Source organism: Corapipo altera, unplaced genomic scaffold (assembly GCF_003945725.1).
Source record: "Corapipo altera isolate COAL_440 unplaced genomic scaffold, ASM394572v1 1, whole genome shotgun sequence".
NCBI lineage: Eukaryota > Metazoa > Chordata > Aves > Passeriformes > Pipridae > Corapipo > Corapipo altera.
Genome location: NW_020884873.1, coordinates 27,152,990 through 27,177,646, shown reverse-complemented (window position 1 = coordinate 27,177,646; position 24,657 = coordinate 27,152,990). Strand labels below are relative to the sequence as shown.

Genomic DNA, 24,657 nt, shown 5'->3' with positions numbered 1-24,657 from the left:
CAGATTCAAGTATGACTAAATTATGAAGAATTGTACCCAGCTGAAACAGTGAAATCAGAAATACATGTAGTAGTATTTCTAGTGGCAAATGTACCCATTTTTGCAAGTTTGACTTGGATTATTTGAGATCTTGTGTAACCATTTGTTTTGGAAGTCCGATTATCAACTTTCAGGCTTAAATGTAGGTTCCCAAGTAATCTTCATTGATCCTTATAAAATATGCAGAAGTTTCCGTTTGCATGGAAAAAAAAATCTGCCCATTCACAGTATTTTTTCTGAAGACTTAATCTGAGAATTTATAAAGGCTCAGACAGGTTCAGTTTGTGAAGAACTGTACTGTTTCTTGAAAGCATTTTTTTAAATTTATGATATATTTTTTGAAATTACAATTTTCAGTAAAAAACCTCCTAAAATCTGCCAATTGAGCCTCTGTAGGGACTATATACAATATCTATGAGTTACTATTAGATTGTTGGCTGTATGCTTGTAACAGCACGCTATAGTTGAGGCAAGAAGTAATAGTAGTTCACACTGAAAATAAATCATTAGGACTACAGAATAATAAATACACATTTCTTTCTTAATACAGGAGACTATTAAATTTATATTATAGCTAAGAACCTAAGTAGAGTCACATGGAAAGGAAAATGAGTTAAAACAGTTAGTTGAATATTCATTAAAAGAGGATAAAAGAGATGGGACAAGTCAACTGATTTATTCTCTACATATAAGGGGTTAAAATTTTAAATATGTTTTGGCTGACAAAGCTTATGCTAGTTTATCGTAGATACAAACAGCAAGACAAATTATAGTAAGGTATTTGGACATGAACGTCTATAAATTAATGAACAATAAGAAATTCTCTTTCTTAAAAAAACTCATCTTTTCTCGGAATACTTCCGATATCAAGATTTTACTGCTACTGAAAAACTAATTGAGTAGGGACAGTTATATCTACGTAGTGTTCATCAATTCACAAGTACTGTCTTTTACATGTTTTGACCAAAGATATATAACAATATGTTTATACACCAATTATATGAGATAGTATTCATCCCTGATCTTTTAGAAAAGACAACATTGCAAATGTGTTCAGCATATCTTAATGTCTTGGGTTTTCATTATTTCCACTGTCAATCTGATATTATTAAGCAAAGGAAGTATAAAACACAAACTTAGTGTATAAATACAGTCTCCAAATTCCATCTCCAAAACACTTTTGCCCAGATAGCACTTGTATTCATAGTACCAAAGAAAGAGTAACTTTTTTTTTCCAGGAGACCAGAATTTTCTGAATGGAGTATTTATCTTGGTGTTCAATGCCTATACATTTTTTGTCATTATGACAGAAAAAAAATACAAAAATCAAAATTCTGCATTAGAGACTCAGATACTCTCATGGGCCTTATTTTTATAGTGAGAGTGTCCAGGAGCACTTCTGATCACAGAATCACTGATATGGTTTGAAGCTGGCTCCCTGCCAAGTCTCCAAACCTTACCACCAGAATTCACACACACCCCCCCCCCAAACCTCAGGGAGAAGAGGGAGAAAAACAACCAACTAAGAAAAACCCGAAACGAGAGAGACAGCTAAAGTGATATATATAAATATATTTACACTTATATTACAATTGAAATATATACAATTTAAAATATATACAATTTTCACAAGGGAAGGGGAAGGGGGAAGGGAAAAGGGAACAAAACCAAAATAAAATATATATGTATATATATATATCCCAATCAGTAGCCCAAGATCTAGTAGCTAAAGGGTTAGCAAAGAAAATATCCCACCACTCTCCTTGGGACAACCGAGAGCTGCTCCGGGACGATCGCCGGCAACCTCCGCCTCCCAAGGTCGACAAGGCCTTACCAGGCCTCGCTCCCCAACACAGCAGACTCAACAGCAGGGAACCTGCACCTCCAAGCCGGAAGGAAAGAGAGCGAAGGCCTCTCCTCTTTTCTTCTTATAATCTGTCTTACGTAAAAATCGTAGGGAATACTGGGTAAATCTGGACCCTTCCTTGGTTACAAACTGGTCACCAAGGAAGGCCTAGCCCAAACTACCACAATCACAGACTCAATTAGGTTGGAAAAGACCTCTGAGATCACTGAGTCCAACCTATGACCTAACATCACGGCACTAAGTATCATGTCCAGTCTTTCCTTAAACACCTCCAGGGATGGTGACTCTACCACCTCCCTGGGAAGTCCATTCCAACATCTATTCACCCTTTTGGTGAAGAAATTCTTCCTAATGTCCAATCTAAACCTCCTGTGGTGCAGCTTAAGACTATGTCCTCTCTTCCTGTTGCTGGTTGCCTGGCATAAGAGGTCAATCCCCACCTGGCTATAACCTCTTTTCAGGTAGTTGTAGAGAGCAATAAGGTCTCCTCTGAGCCTCCTTTTCTCCAGCCTAAACAACACCAGCTCCCTCAGCCACTCTTCATCAGACTAGCGCTCCAGACCCTTCACCAGCTCTGTTGCCCCTTTCTGGACATGCTCCAGCACCTCAACGTCCTTATAGTGATGAGCTCAGAATGACACAGCACTCCAGGTGTGGCCTCACCAGTACTGAGTATAGAGGGGTAATCACTTCCCTAGTGCTGCTGGCCACACTATTTCTGATAGAAGCCAGCATGCCATTGGCCTTCTTGGTCACCTGGGCACACAGCTGGCTCATATTCAGGCAGCTGACAACCAGCACTGCCAGGTTCCTCTCTGCCCCTTTGCTCAGCTTGTTCCTTAATTACTCGTTCTTTAAGGAATAGTTGTGTCACTGATGGAAATAAATGGAAAAAATCTCCCTACTGACTTTCCTGAACTCTGCCTTAGGACTTGTCTTCCTGTGCAGACTGACTTTCGCTCTACCCTTCTGGAGTTCTACCCTTTTGATGCAGAAGTATGGTTTATCTACTTGTGCATTACGTTTTCCTTATTATTCCTTCCCTTTATTTACTGCTATGCTCCCTTCTGCTTAGAGTCTCATTAAAAAAAATGGGAAAAATGGGAAAAAAACAAATCTGTAATTTTGGTTACTTCATAATTTGAAATAAACCAACATAAAACAAAGAACCTTACTCTAGGTCTCCAAGATTTATTTAATATTATATGTTTTGACAGATGATTCACTGTCATAACAAATTGATTGTCACAGTGTAATTGAGATTTTTTTAGAACACATACATTGCAAAGAATGCAGCTGATCAACAGTAATGAAAAAAAAAAACAAAACCACAAAACCACCAAAGCCTGTAATCTGATACTAACTAGGAAAAACCCTATGCATAAAGGATAAGATATACTCAGCAAATGATGATTTGGAGCAGATTCTTGAGTAGACTGTAGAAATGTTATATTATATAAAATAAGGTTACTTATCTACCTGGCCCTTAACTTCTATCCATAAAAGTTCACATTTCTGGGGATCATATAAAAGATACATATTCATCAATACAAGAAAACATGTTGTCTTCAGAGTCAACAGGAAAACTCCATAGACTTCAGTGATAGCTAAATTATCCATACTTTAGAAAAAAACCTATGCCCCTAACATAATTTTATGGTTTTGTGAAAATACTCATTAGTATAGGTAAATATTTGTTAAGATAGAAGATAGCCTGAATAAGACATTTCTAGAAATCTTCTGATTCTCAAATATTCTGCATTTCCCTTGCTTTTAATAGAGAAATTATAAAGGAAGGAATATGTGTTTTCAAGATGTTCTTGGTCGATGTCTCAGCCTCTACCATTCACTTTCAAGAACATGAGTAAAGAGTATACTAACAGAGGTAAGCTTTATAAAATTGAATTATTTTTTCCAGCTCTTCCCCCTTATACAGAATAATTCAGTTGGGAGAGACCTACAAGGATCATTTAGTCCAACTGCCTGACCACTTCAGGGCTGACCCAGCTAAATAATACTATTAAGGCCATTGTCCAAATGCCTCTTAAACACTGAGAGGAATGACTATAGCTGTTACGAAAACTATGGTCTCTACAATTTAATGGCAACTGCCACATTTACAGGGACTTGTATAACCATCTGTGTTCTATTCTATTGACCATCACCATTATATTTTTATCACATATTCATTCATATGTCTTTATAAACATTCAGATAATGAGCCATCAATAGTTAATGCAGCAGTTGATGTACGTGGTTCAAGCTAAAATAATTGATATCAATGTTTATGGAGGAGATACAGAGTGAAATGGGAGTACATAGTCTTGTTGCTAGCTTCAGGCATTCACCACATGTTCCTCCTCCTCTAAATATTTATGTTTCTGTCTTTTTTTCTTATATCCCATCTTTTTCTTCTCTGGATTGTTGCATCACTCTTCTTCAGTCATCAAGTATTAATTACAAAGTCCAAAGCTTTTAGGAGAAAATCTCCTGCTTATAAATATTTTGCAATATGCTACTGAATACACGGAACTTTACAACAGCAAGGAAATAAACTTATACTTGAAAAGAATTCAAGTTATTACTTGTATGTATAATTATACCTATGATCATGCTCTCTTGGGAATATGATGACAATTTAAAAAAAAAAGGGCAGTCTACAGAGGACCCAGCTAAAGCATTGTCTTACTTACACCAGCAATACAGTCAGTCTATCTTTTAAGGGCAAAAATTCCAATTTCTTTATGAAAATATTTCTGTTCATTTTTAGTAATTTAAACTGATTTTGGTAGTCACAAAGACTTGCTACTTGCACTGATTTTAGTGGGAACTGCATAGGTTCAGAGCAACTAAAAATTGTGATATTTTTATTTAGTAGCCTGAACAATTATTCTCTATGGCATTAAAAATTTAGAGATAGCAACAAACACTGGGCTAAGCTTTAATTTTTACACACGAATATTGAGTTTCTCACTGGAGCTCTGAGATAGAAAATTTGGAATTTTTGCCTTAGACATGTGGGATAGATCTCAATTTCACTACTTGGAATTCTTTTTAAATTAATCCCTGTAAATGTGAGGAAAAAATGCATAATTTTGCAGTGTAAAGAAAATAGATGGACAACTTACAGAAGTCCTTCACACAAGAGAATGTTTTTAGTACTTCAAAAAAAGTACTGATTATTCATTTAAATATACAGGATGCCATTTGTACTCCATGTTCTTCAGCATAGCCAGAAAGAAATAAATCAAGGAAAAAAGCCATCATTCCATCTTCATCATAAGAACAAGAAATGCTTTAAGAACAATACTGTGGGTCAGGCTATTATTTTCACCAAACAGTAAATACCTTAAATCACTCAGCAAGTGTCCAACCTTAAATGAACAAAATCTACATTAATTATTACTATTTAAAAAATCTCCGTATTTTTTCCTAGTGGGCTATTTTATTTTTGTATCTATGTCATTATATGTGTCTATATGTATGCCACTATTTCGTATCCATGGACTATAAGCACACACATTTAAACAGAAAATACAACTGCAGAATAAGGCCCTACTGACTTACAGTTGTCCCCCTATACCTTTCTTGTCCATGCCAGTAAAACATTCATTGTTCATTGTATTGAAAGAAACTGCAAGGCTATCAACAAAATTCTCTAATCACAGTCCTATTAAAGGTTAACATTGATCAAATTACATAAACTGGTTCAATAAAACAAGGTCATCACAATTCCCTCTTTGGATTTTTCCTTCTATCATGCCTCCAGTAAGCATTTCTAAGTGAGTGGTATCCTATTAGATGAAATAAAACCTTAATGATTACCAGTATGTTTCTACTACTGATTTTATTACTGAATTATTGTAGCTAACAACTACAATTTAGTTGAAATCTATGGGGTGCCAGGGGATATCAAAGGATTCTTTTATTAGCATTGCAGTCCCACATTCCAAACAATTCTACTATCTATATCTAGAAAGAACAGATTATTAGAGAGAAAAAAATATTTTTGCAACATCTTAAAGAATTTAAACTTAACTAGAACTAGGTGTTTAGATCATCAGAAAGATTCACTGGAATAGCAACATACTCTAACTTGCTGGAAATAAATATAATTAAATAATTTTTTTAAAAAACAAAATGAAGTTCCAATGCCCTCTCTCTCAGCACAAATTATTCAATTATCTCTACCAAAGAATAACATATTTGGACTGGTTTAGTTTTTAAAGGTCCATTTTAAAGGTAAGGGGTTTTATACCCATGCACAATAAAATTCAACTCATGTAAGTTTAGCTATCTAAAAACTAAGCAGGCAAGCTAGGCGCTGTGCTCCAGCCACACCACCCAAGTTGCAGAAGGCAAGAACAGGGACTGGGAGAATGAAGAACCACTCACTGTAGGAGAAGAGCAGGTTTAAGATTATCTACATCTAAGAAACCTGAGGGTGCATAAATCCATGGGACCTGATGAAATGCATCCCCAGGTGGTGGATGAAGTGCCTAAGCCATTATCCATCTTACTTGAAAAGTCGTGTCAGTTTTGTGAAGTTCCCACTGACTGGAAAAGCAGAAACATAACCCCATTTTTAAAAAGGGTAAAAAGAAAGAGCCAGGGAACTGAAGAGCTGGAGAGAGACTTTTTACATGGCAGTAAAAAGTGCCAGGACAAGGGGGAATGGCTTTACACTGAAACTGGGTAGGTTTTGATTGGATAGCAAGTATAAATTCTTCACTATGAAGATGGTGAGACACTGTAACACGTTGCCCAGACAAGTCATGGGTGCCCCATCCCTGGAAGTGTTCAAGGTCAGGTTGGATGGGGCCCTAATTAACCTGATCTAGTGAGTGGTATCACTGCCCATGGCAGGAGGGTTGGAACTAGATGATCTTTAAGGTCCCTTCCAATCCAAACTACTTTAGGATTCTATAACTCAGGCACATTCTATAGTCACAAGGAAAAAAACTCAACCAAACAAATCCAGAGCATTTCCAGATTTCATGATATGGAATGAATTACCCTTTCTGAAAGGCCTAATTTTCCCTTTTTAAAATGAGTTTCTATGTGATTAATACTGAGAGCTTAACTTTTAGTCAGCTTTACTAGTCAGAATGAGTTGTACTAGAAAAAAAATATCATAGGTGTAGATTCCGATGATCAGATCATCAAAAGAGTTACAGCCATTTTAAAAAAATCTGCTAACATAAATGCTTAGTAAAATCAGAACTTTGTCATAATATAATATTCAAGAGACAATGGGTACAAATGGAAACAGGGGGTTCCTCCGGAACATCAGGAAACACTTTTTACTCTAAGGGTGACTGAGCACCGGCACAGGTTGCCCAGAGAAGCTGTGGAGTCTACCCTTGGAGATATTCAAAAGCTATCTGGACACAGTCCTGGGCAGCCTGTTCTTAGTAATCCTGCTGGAGCAGACAAGTGGGACAAGGTGACCTCCAGAGGCCCCTTCAAACCTCAACTATTCTGTGATTCTGCGAATATTAATTTCTAAGTAAATCACTGAGCAAATACATTACTAATGGACAAAATAAACATATTTTCATACCTTGAAACGTTTTTTTCGAAAGACTAAAAGAAACATTAAAATAACCACAAAACAAGCTTAGTTCAGCATTGTTTATCAGAGTACATTTATAACTATTATAATTCTAGTGATTCTTATGAGTCATTATAAGCCTTACCATGACACACTTTGTATTTTTCCAGTTTTTTTACAAGGTAAGTAATACAGGTGATATTTTCTAGACAATTTAGCTCAGAGAAGATTATGGTGAAATTTGCTTGAGGAAGTTGTAACTCAACATTTTCCTCTTTCTACAACACAAAACATGAGTTACTGTTTCTAAATACAGTTACTAACCTTTCTAGTAGAACAATTCTTTTGTGCTACTGTAAAAGACTTAATTTTACTCCAACAAAATAAAAACATACTTTTAAATATTTAGATCTTATGCTTCCCCATTACAGTGGAGTTGTACTGTATTTAGCAATTTTTTTTTTGCTGGACTCAAAAGTCATGACTTAAATGCAATAAACTCCTGTTGTAAGGAAACATGCAGTGCAGATCCAAATACACTTTCCTTAGAGGCTTCTGCTGTCAACAGGAAACTTTGCAAAGAATAAACAAGATCACTTGTGAGCTAGATTCTTAGTAACAGAAAACCTATTATGCACAGAGCACTTCTCAGCTTAACCGTACTATCACATAATTCTCATAGTTTTAAGTGAAAATATTCAGATTCATGTTTCATTCTTTGTGTGGAATGTTCCCACACAAATAGAACGCCTCCACAATAAAGTCTGAAATAAAGAACACGGTGGGGTGTTCTGAGTCAAGTTCAGAGGTCAATCAAAGGTAGTACGATATATAATGTCTTTCACACCACCTTCATCTTGAAAACAGTTTGAGGTTTTCACTTGTCTTTGCTTAAAAAGGTGTCATTCCTTCATAATTCAAGACCTTCTTTTGGTGAATGATATATCTTTATTAGTGGTACGCTATAATAATTTATTCTTTCATAAACATTATTTTTGGCTTAAAACATTTCTTTCATCTTTACTTGGTCATTCCATCTTTCTGTCTTTCCAAGAAAATTTATGAAATCACACATAGTCTCTCTCAACTAAGTTTTTCATAGAAGTAAGAAAACATAACCATTCTTTTCGAGCAGAATATGTTACTGTCTCTTTCCTCTAGCAGTCTTTTTCTGAAGCTCTTCCAACTTGAGGATGGCTCTCAATCACTACTGAGCTAAAACCCTGACAAAAAGGGTTCAAACCACCCCTTAATTTAACTGCATTAATACTCACCTAATTCCAATAGCAATATCTTACGTAATATATTTCACAATTATATTTGCCTTTTTTACACCCAGCCCCCATTGGCTGCCTAAAACCATTGTATAACATATATTTTCCCTCTTTACTACTGCTATCTAAAGATCAGAACATAAATTTTTGTTATTAACTGTTTTATATATATATATATATATATATATAAGGCCCTCATCTTTGTACCGTGCAATATCATCCCACCTCTGTTACTTCTGTTCTTGTATACTCTCATACTCATTCCCTAAGATGACTGTTCAACTCAACTTTGCATTGTCCAAAATTTCTGCTAGCATGCTATTTCTTGTTGTGGTCAGATTAACAAAAATTGATCTCAAAACACATTCTTAATTAGCTACTACTACTAGCCTCCTTCCATCCTATCAGTCAACTGTAAGTGAAAAGTTTTCCTCTCTTACTTACCTTACTAATTACTATATTGATTTCTCTTATGTACTTCACATTTATTAGTAATTTAAATGGGGCTTCAAAAGATATCTGTTTTAGGGATACCTTCTTTCCCTAACCTAACAAATCAGGTACCAAAGAGTCATGTTGAGTTACTCTGTGTAAAGACAATTTTGATAAACCCTAGTCATATTTTTAAATTAACTTTCTGACATATTATTAGTTTTTCCCAAAATAAGTTTTAGAGTCTTTTCTGTTACTATGTTTAGTTCAGCTGATCCGTAATTGCCTGCTCACTTTTTCCCTCCTGCCTTAAACACAGCTATTCAGTTAAACATAGATGTTCATAAAGTTAAGACTGCTAATCTAATGGAAATAAAATTTATTTCAATCACAGCATTTAGGAAGACAACTGTATTTCTGTAACTCAGATTTGAAAGATAAAGTTAACTGCACATTGTTCTGTTGCAGTACAGACCAGTATAAAAAATTATAGGCATCTACAGTAATTGGCTACAGAATTAACAGCTGCATTTGTAACAGCATTACCTAATAACTCAGGCTTATTATTTAATGTTACACAGATGCAGAAAGCCCTCTTTTCTTCCAATTTCTAGAAATAAATCCTTGAATAAATGATTTATGCTGTCTTTTACTTATTCTTTTACACTCTTATATGGAGAAACACCAGTAGAAAAGAAGCTCAGCTGCCCACAAATTAGAGAAAAACTTAAAAAATCTCTTGATTTTACTGTATATCAAGATCATTGCTACTCCTTTTTGTTTGTCCCAAGCCAACTGTAGTCACTCTTATTTTCTGGAGCTAATGCTCAAGTCAATGTTAATGCTATTCTTCAAATGATTACAGTCCCTCTCTCTTATTCAGTCCTATCCCAAGATATTCCAACAACCTACAGGGGTTAGCCCTTAAGCAACTGCTGCTGTTCCCTGCTCCAGTGGATGCCTTCTTTCTTTTCTACCTTTAATAATTTTCTCGCTCGTTTCATTCATCCTTACCACCTCTTTATTCCAACTACACACTGTCTTCGTTCCTCCCTAACCACTGTCTTAACATGTGCAGGAATTGAACCAGGCAGGTAAGGTTACAATCACTTTCTCTAGTGAGTTACAGTGAGAGATGCAAAGATAACAACATGGAGAAAAACTGCATTTTGAAACATGATATGTTTCATACCTCTGGCCACATATATAGACTGAAATAAGATGTTTCTTTGCTTTTAATTCTAGTATATTAAACAAATAATTCTATTGATATATAATATTGAAATATATATCAGATTAATATTTTAACTGAAGTAATGAATTTTGAAGATCCTAAGAAAGACCAAGATAACCTTAGATAATTAAATTTATATAATTATTAAAAAATATTTGAATTTAAACATTAAGTCAGTTGTTTTTGTGGTTTTGTGTAGAACCTTATTTAACCTACATAAGTTGGTTTTATTTGGTTTTAGAAACTCTTATCCAGAATAGTATCTAGAAAAATCCTCTTTTTTTTTTTGTTCCCACCATTAGATCTTTGATTTAAATGTTCTCTCACCTGTAGTAAATGCTAGAGCAACAGCCAAAAGAACCAGTAGCTACAGGCCTTCATCTTGCTCTCCTTGAAGTCAACTGCTTTACTCCTACTCTTAAGTTTGAAGACAGGTCCCATGGAAGTCAAACCACATACTATTTAATCAGCAGGAGTTCTGCAGCCAACATCAATGGGAGTAAAATTTGAGCCTCAAGGAACAAATCCTGATTAGGGTTAAAGTAAGTGGTATTAAGTAAAAAAATCGACAAACCTAAACAAAAAACATCTTTATCAACTACACACCTGAGGCAGCGCTGAGTTCAGCTGTCGCTGGAGGGAGTCTCTGTCATAGATGACATCCTGTAGGCGTTGTTGTGCAAGTGACAAGCTTTCCTGTGTCTCCCGAAGAGTATCAAGGAGGCGGTCCCTTTCATCCAGCATATTCACCATCAGCTGCTCAAAATGAGAATCCGAGTCCGAGCCACTGCTTTGGGACCCCCGTTGACTCATCGGGGTGTCCTCATTTATCGTTGGCATCACTTCACACATCATTTCTTTAAAAAGAAAACAAATCAAGGAAAAGCTCTTCAGTACAGAAAACATTTTGAGGAGATTTCGTAAGAGGAATTAACTCTGTCACATGGACACAATTAATAGATTATTGCATTGTTCCCTCTTTCAAATTTGTGCTCAGTGTTAATCAGATGGTCGATAGACAGGGATTAAATACAGTGACTAATTCCAAACAGCAAAGACTTTGAATGTGCTTCCTAAACTGAGAGAAGACTAACTGGAAGGAGATGGACATTAACAGAACATTTAAATTAATAGTTCTGCAAATAATACTCTCTTAAAATGACAGAAAATACTTCCTCTGCAATTATAGTCTCCTTTATTGTTGATTTTCTCCCTTCTCTTACTTAATTTCATTGTTGAGTTGTTGGTATTGATGTCAATATCTGCCACTAATTGCCACATTTTGTCATCCTCTAGGCAATTCTACACTACAGCTCTGGCTAACCATTGATCCCGTATCATGCTGCCTTAACACCAGGTTAATCTATTTTTCTATCTAGTTATTCCCACCCTTAGGAGAAATTATTTGCCAGTGAGCTTGTTCAGTAAGAGGTCAAGAACCAGAAATTCTCTGCTAATTACATCCCTGTGATATCTTGTGCAAATTGAATTACCAGGAACAGAATCACTGTTGTTTGTTTCTTAAATCTGTCCTGAGCAGAGCAAACAATATCACCTGGTCCCATGCTTCAATTATAACGTTTCTTATGTAAATCTCAAAACCTCCATTCATGTATGGGAAGAAGCTTTGGGAATCATTGGGAGACCTTGCTGTTACAGGTCTCCTGAGACGCAGCCCTGCCAGCAGAGGTGCCACTGCCTTGCCTCCGCGTACCTCTCGCAGCCTTATGGAAGCATATTTCACTCAGCAAGGGGCCATCACCTTGTGCAGTGTCTCCTCTCAGCTCCCACCTGTGGCTAACCAGTTTGGGATGGTCAAGTTCAAGGAGAGAAAAGGGATAATTAAAAAATTCCAAGGCCATCTGCCACTTGTTCATTTTAATCGCAACTTTTCAGTATGCAGCAGGTGGCCGGAAACCAAGGTCTCTGCATGCCCATTCTTCAAGACCAAAGTAAACAATTTAGATTGTCCCTGAACTTTTCCTACTCACAGCTGTCAGCATCTCATGGGCTGTGCTTCTTGTCCCACGGGATTCTCATCAGTGAACTTTCATCATTCAAGAAATTACTTCCAATGTCCTGCACATACGGGCTTATGGTGTGAGTGGCACAGCACATGCACAGGCTGTGGCAGAGCCAGAGTGGCGCAATTTTGCTTGCATGCTGGTGAGCTTGTGGGAACAGGTAGGGAAACATCTTGTGCAGACAGCTGCTGCAACCTCAGCACCTTGCATTCAAATAGACAGAAATTTTCCTCTCATAATCATTGTGGGGATGTGAGAAGCCATATATGTAAGTGGTTGTAGGGTAGCAATGGACTCTATGAGTCTTGTCCCTCTAGGCTGTTGCATTCAGGGAGAGGAGGGGATCATGCATTGTGTTTATTTTGAATGCCTGGGCTGCATTACCCTGACGCAGCCCAAGTAACAAATTTGGGCTATGACTAAAACAGCAGAGAAGGCAGGGAATGGGCGGGCAGTTCCTGATGTAGGCAGTTGCTCTTTGGAAGTTTTCTCCCCCAGCTCACAACCTCAGGAGAATCTTTAAAAGGTACCGCAGTCCTTGCAGTCAAGACAGTTGATGTACATTGCTTTCTGGAAGTTCAGAGATCAATGCTGTTATTCCATTGGAACCACATGCATCCTCTCCCTTCCCTCACTTTGAGAGTGGAGAGAAATATGAAAAAGTAGATGCTAACCTGAGCCAGATCAGAAATGCTGGTAGGGTGTAACAGAAAGGGATGCTTTGAATCTTGAACAGGGAGGAGCAGGAGAAATAGGAATCCTGGCTCATGTCCTCACACAGTTTTTTTGTGGGAGACAATGAGGACCCCTAATAACTTTGAAGGGGACCTGGCTTTTCAGAGTGCTCCTGAGTCAACAAGACAGAAAAAAGGAACAAAATTTCAAACAACTGCAGGTTTGTTGTGGGTCTTCCAAAGAAAAATTCCTTATAGCTCTTCATGAAAGATATAGTATGCCATGCTGTTCTAATTTACTATGATTTGTGTTTTCTTGCCTTTAGAAAAATACTCTTTTTTTTGTCTTTTTTCTTTTTTCTTTTTTTTAAACTTTATTTGGCACTTATCATTCTCATACCTGCCAGCAATTGTACTGTCTACTCTTTTATATGGGTCCAAATCATGGGTCATTTACCGCCACCACCTGTGACTCTTAGAACACTTCCATTAATGCTGCCTCCATACAATCCTAAACATCCACCGGTCAGACTATGTGACTAATACGTCTGTTCTAGAACAGGCAGCAGCTGCAAGTATTGAGGCCATGTTGCTGAGAACACAGCTGCTTTGGGCAGGACACGTCTCCAGGATGAAGGACCACCGTTCTATGGTGAACTTGCCATTGGCTGCCACATGAGAGGAGCCCCAAAGAGGAGATACAAGGACTCCCTAAAACAACATCTCAGCCTTGGCCATATTGATCAACATAACTGGTCTACTCTGGCCTCCAATCAGGAGGCTGGAGACACACTATTTTCAACGCTGCTGCTTCTTTTGAGAATGCACTCAGGTTCACTCTCAAGGAGAAAAGACAATGCAGAAAGAACCATGTCTTGTCGATACCACCTAAGGAGTCCTTCTGCTGTGCCTTTTGCAACCGAACTTGTCTATCTCGCATTGGCCTTTTTAGCCACCAGCGCACTTGTAGCAAGTGTGGGTAAGAGTCCTTCTCACATCTTCGTTTGCGAAGCCCAGCCATGAATGAATCTGCCAGCAGATGGGATGCTTTCAATGCCCTGAGACAACCACCATTTAACTCTGTTCCCAGGAAAGACTTTCAGCTCATGTTGAAGAATAGAGCCACTTCACCAGGACCTTACTGCACCCTTTATGAATTTCCTGCCTGATAGCAGGAAGAAATCAAAATACTGATCACATTTGAATTCTTAAATTAATTTAAAAAAGGAAAAAGGGAGGTTTATCAAGAGGGGCTGCAACAAAAGCTACGGCAGGTAAAGCAGAGAAAGAAGTTCAGCAGAAACAGAGGAAGAGTGTCAGTAAACAGACCAATCACAGTTTAGTAGTACAAGATAGGAAGGCACATATGCATTTGAATCCTTATTTAGGATGTGAATTATGTCAGGGAGTTACAAAAGTTCTTGAAGTTTCCTGAGCCTTCTGATGATATGTGCATGTATTAATCAATCCTTGGTTAACCACAGGATGATGTGGTTCAGGAGATTACAGAATCACACAGAATCACAGAATCTGCTAGGTTGGTAAAGACCTCTGAAATCACGAAGTCCAACCTGTAACCTAACACCACCTTGTCAACTACACTATGGTACCAAGTGCCACATTCAATCTTTTCTTAAACACTTCTAGGGACAGCGTCTCCAGCACCTCCTGGTGCAGCCCACTCCAACACCCAATCACCCTTTCTGTGAAGAACTTCTTGCTAATGTCCAACCTAAACTTCCCCTGGTGCCGCTTAAGAGTGTGTCCTCTTGTCCTATTGCCAATTACTTGGAGAAAAGACCAATACCCACTTGGCTACAACCTCTTTTCAGGAAATTGTAGAGAGTAATAAGGTCTCCACTGAGCCTCCTCTTCTCTAAATAGCCACAGTACCCTCAGCTGCTCCTCACAGGACTTGTGCTCCAGTCCCTTCACCAGCCTCGTTGCTCTTCTTTGGACACACTCCAGCACCTCAGTGTCCTTCCTAAACTGAGAGGACCAGAACTGGACACAGCACTCAAGGTGTGGCCTCACCAGAGCTGAGTACAGGGGAAGAATCACTGCCTTGGTCGTGCTGGCCACACTGTTCCTGATCCAGGACAGGATGCCATTGGCCTTCTTGGCCACCTGGGCACACTGCTGGCTCATGTTCAGCTTCCTGTCAATCCAGACTCCCAGGTCCCTTTCTGTCTGGCTGCTCTCCAGCCACTCTTTCCCCAGCCTGTAGTGCTGTATGGGGTTGTTGTGGCCAAAGTGCAGGACCTGGCACTTGGCCTTGTTGAACCTCATCCCGTTGGAATCAGACCATCTCTCCAGTCTGTCCAGGTCTCTCTGAAGAGCTCTCCTACCCTCCAGCAGATCAACACTCCCCCCCAACTTGGTGTCATCTGCAAATCTAATGGTAGATTTGATCCCCTCATCCAAATCATCAGTAAAGATATTAAGCAGAAGTGTGCCCAACACTGATCCTGGGGGACACGACAAGTGACCAGCCAGCAACTGGATGTGGTACCATTCACCATCACTCTCTGGGCCCAGCCCTCTAGCCAGTTCTTAAGTGAGTGTGCCTGTCCAAGCTGTGGGCTGCCAGCCTTTCCAGGAGTATGTTATGGGAGAGGGTGTCAAAGTCTTTGCTGAAGTCCAGGTAGACTACATCCACAGCCTTCCCCTCATCCACCAGGTAGGTCACCTGGTCATAAAAGGAGATCACACTGGTCAGATAGGACCTGCCTTTCCTAAATCTACACTGGTTGGGCCTGATCCCCCATCCGTCATGTGGGTGCCATGTGATGGCACTCAAGATGATCTTTTCCATAATCTTGCCAGGCACCGAGGTCAGGCTGACAGGCCTGTAGTTCCTTGGATCCTCCTTCTGGCCCTTCTTATGGATGGGTGTCACATTGGTCAACTTCCAGTCAGCTGGTACATCCCCAGTGAGCTAGGATTGATGATAAATGATGGAAAGCGGCTTGGTGAGCTCTTCCGCCAGCTCCCTCATCAGACTAGGATGGATCCCATCCAGTCCCATAGACTTGTGAGCATCTAAGTGGCTCCGCAGGTCACTAACTGCTTCCTCCTAGATTACAGGCAGTCTATTTAGCAATCTGTCTCTATCTACCAGCTCAGGAGGCCAGTTGTCCTGAGGACAAGCCATCTTATTGTTGAAAACTGAGGCAAAGAAGGTGTTAAGTACCTCAGCCTTTTCCTCATCTTTGGGGACTATCCTCTCCCCCACATCCAATTAATGAATATTCTCCTTGCCCTTCCTTTGCTATAAATGTATTTTTAAAAACACTTTTTATTATCCTTTACAGAAGTGGTCAGATTAAGTTCTAATTGAGCTTTAACCCTCCTAATTTCCTCTCTGCATGACCTAACAACATCCTTAAACACTTGAGTTGCCTGCCCCTTTTTACTTCTTTTTTTCTCTGAGTTCCTGCAAAAGCTCCCTGTCCATCCAGGCCAGTTGTCTTCCCTGCCAGGTCATCCTTCAGCACATAAGGACAGGTTGCTCCTACACCTTCAGGATTTCTTTCTTGAAGTATGTCAATCCTTCCTAGACCCTTTTGTTTTTAAGGGCTGTTTCCCGAGGTACTCTCTGAATCAGCATCCTGAATCAATGAAGTCTCCCCCCTTGGAAGTCCAGCATAGAGGTTTTGTTGGCCCTCCTTGTTTCACTGAGTATTGAAAACTCTATCATTTCATGGTCACTTTACCACAGATGGCCTCCAACCACCATATCTCCCACCAGTCCTTCTCTGTTTGTAAACAGCAGGTCTAGCAGGGCCTCACCTCTGGTACACTCGTTCACCAGCTGCGACAAGAAGCTACCCTCCATGCACTCCAAGAACCTCCTCACTGGAGGGAGGAGGACTGCCTCTTGTCCGCTGTGTTGAGTTCCCAGCAGACATCTGGCAGGTTAAATCTCCCAAGGACTAGTAATCTTGAAACATCTGCCAGTTGTTTATAGAATAACTCATCCACCTCATCATTCTGGTTGGGTGGTCTATAACAGACTCCCACCAGGATGTTGACCTCATTGACCTTCCCCCTGATTTTTACCCAAAGGCACTCAAACTTATCATCACTAACCTCAAGTTCTATAGAGTCAAGAGACTCCCTAAGATATACAGCCACTCCTCCACCTCTTCTATCTTGCCTGTCTCTTCTGAAGATCATGTAGCCATCCATTAAAGCATTCCAGCCATGGGAGTCATCCCACCAGGTTTCTCCGATAGCAACTATGTCATAGCTTTCCTGCTGTACGATGGCTTCCAGCTCCTCTTGTTTGTTACCCATAATGTGTGCATTGATGTACATGCACTTCAGCTGGGCTGCTGATTTCACCCCTAACTCTGACTTACCATCCCTAGGCTCATCTCTGGAGAGCCTGGTTTCACCCCCTTGCCCCTTCAATGAGATTTAAGAGTAAGCTTCCAATTTCATTATAGCTGAAAGGAATTTAGTTTGCACACACCAAAAGCACATAGAGGACCAAGCCAACACATGCAGACAGAAACAACTGAAGGATTAACACTGAAACATAAAATAAAAATATTATTGCTATGATCAGTTAGGTCTGATTGCTAATGTGATGATACTCTCCCTGAGAGATTTGAGTCATATTTTTAAATTTCCAGTGGGGGAAGAGAGACATTTCTGATTTCCTTATATGTTATCTGAATTTTAACCAAAATTTGGTGATTAAAAACTGCCAAAACCCTACCAAATTTTACTCTAGTTTCATAATATAATCAACTGAAATATTTCATACAATGAAATTAGAAGGAATCACTGTAACTACCTACACTTGTCCCACTAATCACAGACCATAAACCTGTGTTAAAGTATATTTTATATAGAAAGGATTTCAATCATAAAACACTGAAAATGATCTCTCTAGTACTAAATTAACTGGAATTAGTAATTCTTTCTGTGAAAACTGTGGGCCTTTTTCAGTTGTATTTATAGGGGAGACAGAGCCACATTCAGTGCTGCAGTTCTTAAAGGCTCAGAATAAGGCTATTGACAGGCCCACTTCTATTACACTTTAGAACTACCATGCCACACATACACTTTTATGGCTGATCTGTGAATTTGCAGAACTTTTGAAAAAACTCAAATACATTTCACTATATATGCATGAATCAAATTTCATATACACGAGTCAGATGCACCCTGGACTTACTGGTATATGAACAGTTCAGGAATAGCAGATCCAGGCATACGTGGCAGGTGTTTGTCTCACGTACATGGTTCTTACTAAATCATGAAGATATCAATTCTAATGAGAAGGGACCTGAACAGGATAAATAATGGACCATCATCAAGCTTCCCTTTTTATCTTCCATTCTTACTGCTCCAAAAACCGGTTAGGCTCATACGACTTGATTTTTTAAACCATAACTTCTGTATAGACCAAACAGTCATAAACTGACATCTGGATATTCCATGTTTTCTAATTGTATTTATCAGCCAATGGTTTGAGATCCTGCTCCCCTGTCATATGATTGACTGCATATAATCATATGCCCAAAACCAGCCCCAAAATATCAAAGATCAGGATGAAGTTTCTTAGCCCTCTACTCTTCTGAATTGGTTTTATACAGTGTAATAGGCTATTAGTTCCTCATTCAACTCCATGTGCACACTGAAAATCAGATGCCTAAGTATGTTCAAGTCTGTGTACAATTTTAATCTCTCCACTTGGTCTGCACGTGGTAGCTCCTATGTTCATATATTTGTTATCCAAAGTAGTATTCCTTTCGCTAATCAATACATTCCTAACAACCACTACAAGGCAATTATACAGTTATATTTCTTTGATGAGTCCTATCAGTAAAAAAAAGAATTCAGAGCTGACAGTAACAGAAAAGGAAGGATGAACAAAGACAACCAACAACGTACATGAAGTTTTAGAATCCCTTCTCTGAAGTTTACAACAGAAACCTTGAATTGCATTGCCACAATTCTAAAGTGCAAAGTAATTTCTCATAAATTTCAGGTGATGTGACAAAATATAAGCAAAAATGAAGTGCATAATATTTGCCTTAAATTTCAGAAATGTACAGTGAGCAGTGAATATGCTCACCTGCAGTGAGCAAACTGATCTTATTTTGCAGATGGTCCAGCACTGGGCAAGGGGCTGACACAGATGACTTCCAAAAGTCCCTTCCACATTGAATAATTCTGTGTGACTGGTGAGAGATTTAAGTTCAAAGAATTCACTCATTTACCACAGAGATTCTGAAATTTAATATACACTTATATAAAGCTGAAGAAAACTTTGAAATAAAGCAAACAAAAAACCTGCCACATTGTGGCTCATCTCATTGCATTCATACAAAAAGTCCCCACAAAACACCAGACAAACAAACAAAAAACAAAACCAAAAAAGCAACCACATTTATTTTATTAAGATGGCTTGCCTTGTGGAGAATTTGGGTGTCCACATGCTTGAAAGTCTTTGACAAAAAGACATTTAAAATTAAAAAATAAACCTCAGTTATATTTGACATTATATGGGCACATTTTCAGATATCATTTTTTAAACTAAATGTCCTAATCTCTGACATAAAAAAACAATCTCCCCCAGAAAAAAAAAAAAAACACAAACAAAAACATAAAACTCACACACACAACCCCTCCCGCCCAAAAAAAAAACCCAAACAAACAAAATCACAAAAACACAAAACCAAAACAGCCTCAAAGAAACCACAAACCAGAGAATCAGAGAAATCTGTAAACATAACTATATGAGGATGGGAAACGAACACATACTCTTCAGACATCCAAATTTAACCAAAAGTCTGTGCTTATTTTTGGAAATGTATGCAATTACTCTTTGAAAGAAAATATACACAAAAAATAGATGAAAATATTATACTGGATTATAAAATGCCCCATCTCAGAGCATTTTAAATTTAAAAGTTTGAAAAGTCTTGTAACTCAGCTTTTATGGTCTCATTTATATTGTCTTTACCTACCATTCAAATTACTTAAACCAAAGAAAGGTTTGAAGACATATTTTAATGCTTTATGTTTTTGCACTTAGGCAGTGAGCTACAGTAAAGTAAATAATGAGAAAATATTTTTAGAATGAAAACTGAAAAGCTGATGAAGCCTAACTTGGCAAGAGAACACAGTATGACTTTAGTTAAGTGGTATATGCTCCTTCTAGAATCTAAAAGGAACAAACAGTAAATGAAAATAAATGTTTTTCCCCAAAATTCCAACATTTAAGTTGTTCCTATTCAAGGTATATGTTATCAAGTCAATGTTTCCTATATACATACAGGCATGAGGTGCTTGGTATATTTAGGAGTTTTTCTGACTATCCCATTAGAGGATAAATAAAAATATGAATACTCAAATATTCTCATTGAGAGGAGTGGGGGGGGTAAGCTTTCTTAACATCTCACATTCATTCTCTCAAAAAATAATTAATCAATCAGTCAAACAAATCAACCACCAAACAAATCCAAGAACCATGAAACATAGAGTTTGGTTCTTTTCAAAAGAAAGATACATGATGTTGAATTGAGTAAACTCACACCTGTACACAGACATCATGAGGCAGCTATGCAGAGACAGAGTAAATTCCCACCGAAGTATTTTTTAAGGATTCCTTTACCAAGACTCCAGCCACATGAAAGAAGGAGGAAAAGGTGAAAGAGGAGTATTTCAGGAATCCAGCTTGGTTTCCTAACTTGATACCTCAAATCCTACTTGATTACACCAGTGGTGCCTAACCACGCACCTGGCAAGCCACACAGCTCTTTGTGCCTCCAGAGGAGAGCTGCAGGCTTTTTCCCCCAGAAAACTGCAGAAAAGGAGTTTTGGGAGGAAGTGGAGGAGGAACAGATAATTAAGACTTTAATTGACAATCCTGGTCCTCAGAAGTAAGTGAGGAACAGTCCAGACAACTACAGTAACAGTAACCCACTACTGAGTGGACAGCCACTTCACTCTGTCAGGATATCACAAAATAGTTCGGGTTGAAAGGGACCTCTCTGGAGATCATCTAATCCAACCTGAAGATGTGTTGAATGGAACACAGCCATCCAAGAACGAGTCTCAAGGAAGCTGGAATTTCTTTCACTGGATGTTAGGAACGGCATGTGGTGGATTAAACACCTCTGTCTCATATTTTCAAGACCATGGAAGTCCATGATAACTGAATAAATTCTCATGTACATTATTCGGTGCAACACTTCCCATGCAGCCAGGGCTGCAAAGAGAGAAAAGGCTTAACAGAGTGACATATGCTTCAGCTTAGTAGCTGAATGTGCACTATGTATCTCTTTATTCAAAGGAATAAAAGGGAAGTTTTGTGTTCCTTGACAGAAAAAGGTTGACTTGCCCGGTAGTAATAAAACTTAACTAAATCTATGCTTGACTGATCTTAGTCAACAAAAATAAGACACTTAATATATGTTTCTTTTTCTTTAAATAGAAAAAAGAAAGCTCCATTGATACTGAACTTAGTACTTCCGCAGTACAAAATTTATCACTTTACCCCATATTCTGAATGTAAGTGAAGCAGTCCCTCAATGAAATATGCATTAAGTCACAATCATTTTACTGTTAACAAACACTGTTTCTTAGATTCATCATAAGCCACAGAGCAGACATTATAATTCCCTTGCTCAGGGTGCACACAGTGCCCAAAACTTGCAAGGACCACAATATATAGTGAACTTGTGTAGCACCTTACAACTATCCCAAACCCTCAGAGAGGTTCTGGAGGGGGAGCAAGATACTGACAAATTCCTACTTCCCCTAAAATGCCTGTAGCACATACATGCCCCCCAGAAATAGACTTTTAGGCAATGTAGTAACTTTAGAACTCTTCTGATTTGAAACAAAACCTAAATACTTATTTTAATAATAGTTTTGGACCCGAGTCTTTAGGTATCACAGCCACACACAATGACAGCCTACAAAGCAGTACACTGAAATTCTCCAAACACATTGCCTTCCTTGTCCATTGTGTATCTATTACACCATCTACTACAAATTCTATTACAGATTGATTGGTTCCTAGTTCAGTGTTTTCTCCAATCATTTGCATGGAGCCTAATCCAAAAAATGCTTAAATTCATGAAATTCCATCAAGGACTTCAATGGTTTGGATCAGTATAGATGGTTGGAAAAGTGACTAACACAGACAAACCATCAACCTCCTGTCATTTTACTAACTCCAAAGAGAGGTATAAAAATCCCAAATGCATGTTATGCGACACCAGGGAGCATGCTGGATGCTGGATCATTGCCTACAACATTACCAAAAGTCATGAACTGGTTTCCCCTCTAAACGCACATCATTTAGCTGACAAAAAGCAGTGACTATTTAAAGTGATCTGTTCTACAAAAGGGGGAATGAATGTGGCTCACTGTTATAGCATTAAGATTTTTCAGGCTGTATGCAAAAATGTCACAGCAAATATATAGCCTTAGCTGCATTACGTCTCCATCAAGAGTGAACTCAGTATTAGCTCAGTTAGGAATTCTGCAGCTCAGCTTAAAAATCCAGACAAGTGAATGGACAAAAATTCCAACAAACAGCACAGGATATGGCCACCCTTGGCTGAGAGTTATATAAAGCTCCTTTTCAGGAGCTACTCCACTACCAACTAAATTGATAGTAATTTTCTTATATTAACTTTCCCCTGATTATACTGATAATCATATATGGATCAGGTATCGAAGTGTGTCCTCCACACTGACTTTCTCTAAAACAGCTTGAAATTTTTGTGGAACAAAACCTATAGAGCTACAGAGGTGGAAAATGAAAAAGTTGTCATCTTTCTTCTCACTGGACCCCACCCTATCTTCTGTTATCTAGATTTTCCAACAGTCTTGGAATTATTTATCTTTTTTTAGTGAATGTTGTAACAAACATTCTCTGCAATCTCATTTAGTCCGTGAATAATTTACCAGCTGGACTTTTTTCACTTGGGAAGCTCTAGGAACAAGACAAAAAGATACTTGGCTTGGGCCTGACAAAGGCTCTTCATAAGGATTCATTTTGCTCACCTTGAAGGCCACCACCTTAGATGTGAATCTAATTTTAGTCCCTCACCTTTCTATCCATAACGGACTTTAAGAGCTTGTTTTCTGTTTCCTCTGATATTTGATTTGTATATCATGGTTGAGGACTCATTTCAAGTTACTTGTAATTTTGCTGCAGGAAAAAGAATTAGAAATCTAACTACCATACATTCTAGCCTGTTCACAGTGACATCAGCTTGAAAACTCATTTCATTGGACCATTCTGAATATTTTGCATTTACAAGCTATTTTTTTCCAAATCATTAAATAAATATAGTGATTGATAAAACCAGATCTTACTGCAATTATGTCTCTTCAGATGTCCTCAGCAGGATCGCTCTTAGGCAACAGAGTGTAATTCCATAAGGAAAATCCTTCCTATTGTCTGAGTTGCATTACATGCATATTCCTCCTCCTAGTTAACTCCTTACCTGCCAGTCTCCACTAAACTATGATATCACCTTTAACAGAAACATCCCGCACTCCTTCCACACAGGAGGAGTGGTCAACACAGTACCTTAGAAGAAGGACTCATGCCAACTATTTGTTCTTTATGTCATCCCTCTGATCCCCTATCTCCCTTAACCACAACACAAAAAAAAAGAAGTTGGCTTCATGTTTTTTAGTCTGAAATTCCACAACTCCCAACTCCCATTACAGAAATGCATTTAAATACCACACAAGTACTACAGCAAGACACAGACAGCAAGATTTTGCATTTGCATCTCATCTCCCGGAGGGTGTAGGGGCTAGGGAGGGAATGTATAACTCAGAAATAGAAGGTTCAGTACCTAGTGTCTTTTATTTCGGCGTCTGCTATTTCACTTGATCAATAACAACCGCAGTCTCCACCGGCTTCGAGCGGGGACTCACACAGCCGAGCACTCCTGGACCATCTTCCCAGCAATGGTGACACAGGCGTTGCTCCGAGGAACCCCAAGCGCCCGCACCCGTCCTCCGTCAAGACTGGCTGTTTGGCATCTCAACATTTTCTTCGGTCACTTCGTCAGCAGTGAAGAGGAGAAGCATCCATGGGAAAAATGGCATATTACAAATTTTGCTTTGGGAAGCAGAGCTTGGCTCAGACCATTGTCGGGAGCAGGAGAGGGGGGAGCGGCTCTTAAAGCTCCAGCAGCCCCTTTCGAGCAACAGCATCTTTGCAGCTGGAGGCAAGCGATCACAGGGGGGAGGGGCCAGGGTGAAAGCATCTTCCTTTTATTTCTTATCTTTTGTTAAACTTAACTAAGCGGTATCAGGCTTCTTTTGTTCTTCGATACCTCCCAGGCTAATTATGTCTCTCCGCGTGACTGAAGTCCACACGCACGCACGATTGCCTGCATGATCAAAAAGCAAACTCGGTTTTCTGCTTTACAGAAATAAATCCTCTGCCCACGGCTCATCGCTGCCGGGCTGGCACATCGCTGCCTGGCTGACACCATTCAGAGCCCGCTCCCAGAGGTACGGAGCAGGAGCCGTGGCAGTGGGATCCGGGAGAGCCCTGGCGGG

General features: G+C 38.9%; 1 protein-coding gene across 11 annotated transcripts in view; it reads right to left on the bottom strand.

The window, feature by feature from the left end:
• The window catches only part of PPFIA2 (PTPRF interacting protein alpha 2), a 318,848-nt gene extending 294,559 nt beyond the window's left edge, over positions 1-24,289 (bottom strand). For 4 of the 11 annotated variants that reach the window (XM_027653936.1, XM_027653948.1, XM_027653943.1 and 1 more), the window contains exons 1-2: positions 23,943-24,288; positions 11,007-11,257 (exon numbers count right to left, since the gene is read on the bottom strand). In XM_027653936.1, the coding sequence (XP_027509737.1) occupies positions 11,007-11,255 (249 nt within the window). In that variant the 5' untranslated portion in view covers positions 11,256-11,257; positions 23,943-24,288. Of the gene's footprint in view, positions 1-11,006; positions 11,258-23,942 lie in introns of all 11 variants that reach the window. The other 7 variants (XM_027653930.1, XM_027653957.1, XM_027653966.1 and 4 more) reach the window with 4 other exon arrangements.
• Positions 24,290-24,657: the final 368 nt, after the last annotated feature.